Here is a 9069-nt window from a genome sequence, read left to right as displayed (position 1 = left end):
CTGAAACACAGGTATTGTCTTTTGGTTGTTTTTGTTTCCATCTTCCAGTTATTTATATTTTTTAATATTGTTTTATTTATAGATTATTATTATTATTTATTGTCTAGATTTTCTGTGTTCCTTTTTTTTATTTCAGCCTGTCAATGCTCTGGGTACGTATGTTTAGTTCACTTTACATGAGTTTCTTTTTTTTTTTTTTTTTTCTTTTTTCTTTTGTTTTCCTTTTTTTCATAACTGTTGGATTTCCGTTTTTGCAGTTCACCAACCATTTCTGAAAAACAAAACACTTCTTCCACCCGCAGATTTTTGATGTAGATGCCAAAATGTTTTTTTTTTTTTCGTGATTGTGTATCTATCCCTTTTCCTCACACCTTTGTTTTCAGATTTCATTATTTTTTTCATTTTCTCTTTCGCTTCTTTTTTAAAATATTTTTTATTAATAACATATTATTTATGATATCATTAATCATGATTCATTATTGTTTTGATTTCATTTTACATGATCTTTTTTTCCTGACAACTCCCATCCCACTCCCACCCATTCCTGTGTTGTTGGGATTTTATTCACCTTTTTTAACAATCTTATTTATCTTTTTTTCTAGAGTCTGTACTATTGTTTTTGCTGTTTTTTGTTTTACTTTTTTTTATCCATTCATTGATTTTCACTGTGCACCTTTATCTAGAAAAAGACTTAACTTTGGTTATTGTTCCCTTTTCTATGATCACGTTACTTTTTGTCATGGTCGATGCTCAAAATTTTTGGAAGTGGTTAAAAAAACCAAGAAAATGAATTCACTTTTTTTGTGGTCATCGTTTTTCATGATTAACTTAATTTAGCTTTTTCACCGAATCTTTTTTTTCCATCAACATCCATTTTGTCTTGAGTCAGTGGGCACTTGCCGTTTGTTCCTTTTGTTGACATTTTTAGTGTTGACTTTCTTTAGTCTTTTTTGACAGCTTTTTTCGCTGTTCTGGGTTTTTTTGTGGGTCTTTAACTGCTGTCAGTGAACATTTTTTTTCATGTCAAATTTTTATTTTTGAATTATTTTTGGACACTCAATTCTGACCTCTTTTTTCTTTTCACAAAGCATACTACGGTAGTAGTAGTAATGCACATTAGTTTTGTTGTCATATCAACAGAAGACAGACTGTTCTCCAGTTTAGAATCAGATCTGAACAGTGGTCAACAACCAACTCAGCATCTCGACACAACAAGATCAAATAATGAGAGTGGAAACACAGCGTTCTCCGGCTCGTCCCTCAGGTGCTCTCTAATAGAAGAGAGAGAGCTCACCTCCCTGAGCAGGACCAGAGTTGGAAGAGCCCCTGGACCCCCATCCATCACAGTAATGAGTGCAGGTGTGTGTGTGTGTGTGTGTGTGTGTGAGACCTGCGAGGTGATTAAAGATATTAGGCAGGAGCGCCAGCCGCGGAGGTCGTCGCCCCCGTCATGAATATGCCAAATCAGCGCCGACGCTCTTCGGACGATGCCGACGCCAAGTGGGAACAAAGAGAGGGAACACTTGGTCTCTTTCGGCCGCCATTTTGATTTTTAAAAGTTATTTATTGAATTTCTATTGGGCATTTAAGGTTTATCACCAAACTTTGTCAGACAAAGTCACCACTTGAAAAGTAAAAATGATGAAACTTAACATTATGAATCTTCATTTTCCTCCAAAAAAAAAAACGTTAAATTCATCATAAATATATAGTCGCAAAAAATGTGGATGGAAAACAAATTAAAGTTAAAAAACGTCAGTAATAGAGCGACTAAACAAGCAAATAAAAAAAATTCAATATTGAAGTTGAGTTCAGAAAATAAATCCATAAAAACTACTGTAAAGAAGTGTAAATTTAACTTGTCAAAAAGAAAAAAAAGAGATTTTATTTATGTGGAAAAAAAACAACTATAGGTTCTGCAAAACTAAAAAAAAAAAAAAAAAAAGAAGACAAACTTGTGGCGCGTTTTAGCTGACTCATCTGTTCATGAGTGTCGAGTGTATGTGTTGGAAAAACATAGACAGGACTTTGCGCCGCCATGATGATGACTCTTCCGTCCATTCCATGTTTGGTCGGCCGTCACAAACCTGTCCGTCTGTGTGAAACCTGGATGCTAAATGAGCTCTGTAGCACCTTACAACAGTTGTTTCGGTGACACAATAAACACCTAAACTAAACAATAAGATATCAGGAGGAGATCCCTGGCTGTGTGCGTCTCTACGAACTGAGGAAGACTTCCATCCCTCCATCACTTGTTCACGCCTGACACACAGCCCACCTGCAGGTGGAGGTGTTGTCGTACACAGCCCGTGCATATTCAGTAGCTGACAGCAATGAGTGAGTGATGGCGCTCTCGCCGCTCGCTGCAGTCTAATTGGCAGCCGTCTCCACCGAGTCGCTTCAATCATCCGTCGACGCGTCATGTGACGCAGGAGCGAGCGATGGAGGCGGATAGAGTCGACTGTGGAAAAGAATAATGAGGGTGTTATGAAGTGGCTGGCGTCGAGCGTGAACTCGCCGAGGACACAGTGGAGTTACCAACAACTTCGACAAATCCATGTTTAGACAAACAAAAGCAGCCTTTTTTAATTTGAACTTTTTATTCATTCTTTTTTTTCCAAGTTCTTTTCACTGTTTTTGCATTTACGAAACAAATGTTTGCAGATGTCCGATGAATTAACAACAGCACCCTTGCTCCTTTTACAAAACGAAACAGAACCCAAACAAACGGGGGACGGGTCGCCCCTCATTTTGTCGTGAAAGGAGACTGGAACTGTCCCGACCCCTCGGGTCCCCGGAGCGAGTGACATTCGTTTAAGTGCATGAGCAGACGACAGAACCTTGGTTCGTGTTTCCGGCGTAGCTGAGGTGTCGCGACTTCAGCAAGACACCGCGGCGACCACATCGCTGACGTCGGGACCCTGAGGGGGCGGGAGCTCAGTCTCCTTTCAAGCAAAAGCCTTCGTAAACAGCAACATCGTCGAGCGAACCCGACTCTTTTGTCTGACCTGTTTTCCTCCAGTAAGACAAAAAGGTTAATCGATAAAATGGTTTAAAATAAAGTTTAGTGATTGTGCTTTTAAAACCAAAGTAAAACAAACATTGACAACAACACAAAACTGAACAGTGCATTACAAAAAAAAAAAAAAATCCCAAAAGTGGCACTTCTTTCTTCCTGGAGGGGGCGGAGCTAAATAATAGATCACTTTACAACATGGTGGAAATGATAAAATATTTATATTTACTGGCTTAATAAAATTAGAATCGGCTGAAAGGAAAAAGAAAGGAAGACAAGTCTGGGACCACGACGGGTTAAACAAGAGACATCATGTGTACATGTATATTTACAACCGCCCCACTCTGCTCGCTGCTCTTTTTTTTTTTTTTTCTTTCTATTTTCATACAGTAACTGTTTGGGCTCGTCAAGTCAATATGAGGAGCAGAAGTCTGCTCCATATTGCATTTGGAATCGAACATAAATATCCGCGTGTGCATTCGGCTTTTGAATCACTTTCCTGTTACCCAAACGGACGAGTGGAAAATGAGTTAGAAACAAACGTTTGTCCTCCGGATGTGAAGAAACACAGCAGCCGACATGACGGTGAAATACTGAGCCGGAGGAGAGACGCCGGCGGTCCGACCCTCCGAGGACAAGTCCGGACGGTTGCGCTTCTTCATTCTTCAGCTTTCCACCATCTGGGTCGGAACACAGGTTGGATCAGTCGGACGTTTGGGAACTTCAGTCGCAGATGAGTCACCAGCGTTCATGATGGATAGTGATGGTCGATGAAGTTTCATGAAACAGTGTCCTGATTCTCAGAGGCCACCAGGTGGCGCTGTCTGCTGTAAAATAGTTGGTTTTGAACAACTAATTTGATGACACCCCATGTCATTTCTAAGCCACAAGCAACATCTAGAGGCCTCTGAATATTAGGACACTGTTTCATGGTACATCACCGAGTCAAAGCTGGTTCACGTCAGTCTTCACAGACTGCGCCTGACTGAATCCGCAATGAGGTTGAAAGCTATCTCACAGTGAACGATAACGGTGGAGCAGTGGTGACGTGCTGGCTCTCTGGCTTGTAACTTCAGCTCAGTGTGTTTCAGAGTGAAGTCAAAAACACGGACAGCACAAGGACAGCAGCTGTCAGTCAGCGCTCACCTCCAGCTCTTCATCTCCGAAGGCCCCCGTGGCGTTGAGGCCGGCGTCTGCAGGATTCCTCCGGCCTCCTTCTCCTCTCCTCCGGCCTCCAGAGCCCCGGGACGACATGGAGCTGGAGGAGCTCGGGTCACGAGGACTATTGACTATTGGGAACTGTGGTCGACTGTAGGGCGGGATGTCTTCAGAACCTGGAACGCGGAGAGACAAACTTGTGACTAATCTGGACTAGAAACAAAGACCTTGCGTCCTGATGCGCCTTCAGTAGAACCTCATTCATGGCTCCCACTCTGGACGAAACCAGGATGACAACTGAATCATGCGTTGCCATGACAACCCCTGATTTTTATTTCTTTATTCTTTTTTAATCTGTTCTGCGTCTACAAAGGAAACTGCCTTGAATGCAGGTCTGATGCAGAAATCTTTTGAGCTGACCAAGGTCAGTGTAGAATGGCGGTCATGATGAGTGGAGGTGTTGCCATGGCGACAGGAGAACCTGGAGTTCTGGACTCACCTCCGTGCTGGCGCGCCTTGCTGCCGTCGTGTTTGTTCCCTTTGGCACTGTGAGCGTTCTTCTGTCTCTCCTGCATGTCTTTCCGCTCAGAGGAGCTGTTTCTGGTGTCTGAGCCGTCTCTCTGCCGGTAGCCTCCGCTGCCGCCTCTCTTGTCTCGGCCTTCGCCCGCTTTGGGGGAGATCACGCCCCGGCCCTCAAGGCCCGCTTTGGAGGGGTGCGTTGGAGACTTGAGCACAGCTGGAGGTGGGATGGGTGGCGGTGGAAGATCTAGAGGAGAACAGATTCCCAGATCAGGAGGAGTTTGACAGTTGTGCGCATCCGATCAAAGTTAGGGAAAGGAGACACGTTTCTGTGAGCTCCAGGACTTTCATCCTCTGATCAGCCGACTTCCTCGTACCTGACGCCGCAGTTCCTTCCCGTCCTGTAGCAGGTTTATATCAGGAACTGCCTCCAGCCCTGCTCCATGGACTTAAAAGTTCCACTGTTGAATGCAACCCTTGAACCACTGCGGTGAGACTGGACCCCAGAAAACCTCTGAAACTCTTCCTGACTGTCCTTACTTGGTCTCCCACACAAAAAGATAAGGGGCGTGTGATGTCTTTGCTGCATCAGATTCCGGCAGCAGCACTACACTTTTCTGATTACCCTCCACCTCCGTCCACTCCCTCTGAATACCAAAAGGCGGCCAGTCAATACCATATAGCAGAGAGGTGTCTGCTGCTTTTTTTTTTTTTTTTTTAATATCTCTCTTGCCTCCAGAGTCCAGGCCGAGCCAGGGGCCGATCAATGCCACGGTCTGAGAGATATATAGCTGGGTACAAGCGAGGAGCTGAGCAGCCGTTAGATTTATGAGGAAATATCGTCCAGACCGGAGTTCGGCCCTGAGAAGTGTCTACGAGCCGCTCCAGGGAGGTAAATCAGAGGTTTTAGTGCTTAATTAGGCAGAGATGGATCAGAAGAGACGTGAGGGTGAGAGCGATGGGAGTTGGACGGGAACAGAACTCGGGTGTTCTCCGGAAACAGGAGGAGCGGTGCGAGTCAGAGCTGGAGGCCACGACAAGTGGTCATAATGTTACGGCTGGAGTGTTGTTAGGGCTGTAGAATGGGACAATTGAAGGCTGACATATCTACATCATCCTTTTCATGACCACATGCAGAAATACTATGGGTGCAAGAGTGAATTTGTGGTGCCTCACTTGACTTGGTAACAAAACCGTGTCCTAACTGCAGTTTCCCTATTTGTAGGATTCTCTTTACAGAAAAAGCACAAAGCAAAAGTTTTTTTTTGTACAATTAATTTGACAAAAAATAACTCAAAAAAGACAGAAAAAAATGTATCCCAGTTTAAGTACCTCATTCTCTAAATTTAAAAAATGAAATTTGAAAAAAATAAGAATCTAAAAAAGCATTCAGCGAGCGCAGACCTCCATCAAGCCATTCATTCCTATCTATCCATCTATTATATATATAACTTTAAACGTAATATCAGAGCCCTTGCCAAAGCTAAAGCAACAGCCCCCCCAAGTTTCCTCCAGCAAAGGGGGGTGTTCTGTTGTTGTCAAGTGTGAGCAAAAAAGACAAGAATCCTTCTAAGGATCTGTGGAAAGAATCACTAAAGTGTCAACATCTGTTTCTTGTCCCATTAGTAACATTCCTCCAAAAAAAAAAAAAAAAAAAATGTTCTCGCACGGTGCTCCTGTAGGATCCACTGTTCCTGGATGACGCATCACTTTGTGTGTAGAGGAAACATGGAGCAGTGTTTTTATTCCTTAACCACGTTTAAAATTTCATTACACCTCCTTCAGCGTCACTCCTCCAACCGCGCGGTGTTTGGGTTGTGGGGCAGAGCCGGAGACGGAGGAGGCAATAACCTCCAAATGAAAAACAATCCATTCAGATCAAATGTAATCAGCAGGAGGAGTGAAGGATAGAGCTCTCGCCGCCGAGCTGTCAGTCTGGCCCCTCGCCGCTCAAACAAAGACGGAGGAGACGGAGGGAGAGAGAGGCGGCGATGGGGAGGCAGCCAGGATGCAGGGATGATGGCGGGGAGGCGGATGGTTCAAGAGGGGGGTGGGATTTCTGCAGTGATATAGCGGCTGTGGTTCCCAGTGAGCTGGATATTAAATCTCCCTGTCAAGTGCTTCCAACACTCAAGGACACCTGACACGAGGAGGAGAGCCAGCAGCGACATACACACACACACACGACAGCGCTGCAGCCAGAGGAAGACCTTCAAGCTGCTCACTCTCTCTGCTAAAGAGGTTACAGCTTCCCTCCCGTACGTTTAGCTCCTGAGCTCCAGCGTTTGACCAGGGTTCTGAACCCCTTAACAGACCTGGATGGCCCCTACATCTCTGTCCCAACTGCTCTACTGGGCAGAGTTAGCCCCGAGACAACAGCCTCCTCTTCCTCTTCCAGCCCTGGCCTCCAGCCACCTCAGCTCAGCACGGCTGCAGATTAGCAGCGACGCCGAGCATGCGTGTGCATAAAGACTCGGCAGATGATGATTAGAACTCTGGCTGGTGGCACAACACACTCCATTTCAGACTCGACGTCACAATAGATTACACTTTTCTGTCTGCAGACACAAACTGCCCATCTGCTAACTTGTTCAGTTCGCTATTGTTGTTCATCTAACAAGCGTCTTCTCACAAGCTTCTGTTCGCAGCAAAGCTACCGTCCAGTCAGGGAAGTCGGTGCAGACACCATGAACGCTGGCGTGACGGCCGTCCGCTCAACTCACCTTCGGTAAAAACGTCGCGCCTCTGGTTCCCCGCATGCCCAGCTAGATGCTGCTTCTGCTTCTTGGGGGGCCTCCGGTGAACCGCTGCCATGCTCATGTTGGAGTCCGTGGACACCGGGCTGCCGGGGCGGTGGCCTGAAGTGTTTATTTGGTATTTGCGTGCTGGAAGGAACAAGCAGTGTTAGCGGTGATGTCTAGTTTCACTCGCACACCAGGTGATCGGAAACATACGTGGGGCTCCTCCGACGTCTTGTCCCGGTTGTGCATTGGGATACTTGGCCACCCTGATACCCGAGTACTCAGCGGCTGCGGCTACAGCTTGAGCAAAGTCGGTATCGGTGAAGAAGGATCCGTCGGAGGAACTGACGGCGCTGGACCTCCCCGAAGAGACATTATCCTCCTCAGAGGCAGAGCCCCAGCCGTTTATCATGGACCCGGTCACCGAGCTCTCCAGGTCCCCCATGCTGGACGCCGGCGTTTGCTCCAGCCCTCGCAGGAGCAACCGGCGCGGGTGCATCTGTGGGTGGTGGGGGTGTGTGTGGGAGTGGGTGTGATGATAGTGCATCTTGGCCATCTCTGCGTCCGTGTCGTCCCCCTCCTCGTCTTCCTCCAGAATCTCCTCCTCTTCCTCCTCCATGCCGTCGGTGTCCAGAGCCAGGGGGCTTGAGATGTAGCTGTAGGTGTGCGAGGGGGAGTGGGGGCGTGGAGGGGGAGGGGGGCTCACACCGTGGCGCCTGCAACAGATTCAAACCATTAAAACAGAAGCCAGGCTCCATGGTGGAACTTTTTCTTGCTCTTATTTTCCACATGACAGGAGCTAGATCTGCTCGCACCTGCGGTCGTGACCGTCGCTGCGGTCGTGACTCTCCGCCAGCATGGGCTGCATCTCCTCCTGAGGTGAGGGCGTGAGCGTCGCCGTGGACTGGTGACTGTAAGAGACGGCGGCTGGAGAGGAGGCCGTCCCCCGGATGGGTGGTGTCGGTCCTCTCTCCATCTCCTCCTCCTCCTCCAGCTCGTCGGGCTGCAGGTACATGTGGGAGGGGGGCACTGGGCACTGCATGTCGGGGTCACAGCTGCCAACACAGAGGAACACGCCTGGTTACCTCTGGATCACTCAGTGTTTTCAAACGCTGACATGAGGAAAACACACGAAATATTCATGCCATCTTTCCATCAAGGCCTGACACGAGCCGTGCGCTAATAGATAGAACCCCCTCGGGGGGGGGAGCATGGAACAGATGTGACAAAAGGAAGGCAGGGAGAATGAACTGGTATTTAAATACACGAGTGTTAGTGTGTGCGTGTGCGGACGTAGCCCACCTTTCTTCCATTGATAAAGAGTATTCTTCTGCATTCCTGGTTGGGGGTGGGTTCACAGGGGGAGGGGGCAGAAGGTCAGCCCAGTTCATTGTGCTCTGTTTTGGTAGTTTGGGAGTGCGAAGGCCTTTCTTCTGACCCTGACTCCCTGTTGGAACATGAAAACACAAACACTTGTCAGTCAGGTGAAAGAAAACATGTCAATTTATAATAGTGAAAAGGTCAGAGTTCACTGCAGTAAATCTTTAATGTGTGACAGGATGACTGACATACAGTACGTGTACAAACACGTACAGTTGAACAGAAACAATAGTTAAATACATTTTTATTCATAAT

The 9069-nt window shown here is 46.7% G+C and overlaps 1 protein-coding gene across 6 annotated transcripts in view; it reads right to left on the bottom strand.

Annotated features, from left to right (window-relative positions):
• Positions 1-2567: 2567 nt before the first annotated feature.
• robo1 (roundabout, axon guidance receptor, homolog 1 (Drosophila)) overlaps positions 2568-9069 on the bottom strand; it is a 244898-nt gene continuing 238396 nt past the window's right edge. For 4 of the 6 annotated variants that reach the window (XM_053872777.1, XM_053872779.1, XM_053872778.1 and 1 more), the window contains 7 exons: positions 8737-8881; positions 8250-8489; positions 7648-8150; positions 7417-7578; positions 4674-4940; positions 4163-4350; positions 2569-3696 (listed from right to left, as the gene is read on the bottom strand). In XM_053872777.1, coding sequence (XP_053728752.1) covers positions 3682-3696; positions 4163-4350; positions 4674-4940; positions 7417-7578; positions 7648-8150; positions 8250-8489; positions 8737-8881 — 1520 coding nt within the window. In that variant the 3' untranslated portion in view covers positions 2569-3681. Of the gene's footprint in view, positions 3697-4162; positions 4351-4673; positions 4941-7416; positions 7579-7647; positions 8151-8249; positions 8490-8736; positions 8882-9069 lie in introns of all 6 variants that reach the window. The other 2 variants (XM_053872781.1, XM_053872783.1) reach the window with 1 other exon arrangement.

The sequence above is a fragment of the Synchiropus splendidus genome, chromosome 8 (genome assembly GCF_027744825.2).
Source record: "Synchiropus splendidus isolate RoL2022-P1 chromosome 8, RoL_Sspl_1.0, whole genome shotgun sequence".
Taxonomy (NCBI): domain Eukaryota; kingdom Metazoa; phylum Chordata; class Actinopteri; order Syngnathiformes; family Callionymidae; genus Synchiropus; species Synchiropus splendidus.
The sequence above is the reverse complement of the archived record's forward strand: the minus strand, read 5'-3'. Positions and strand labels throughout refer to the sequence as shown.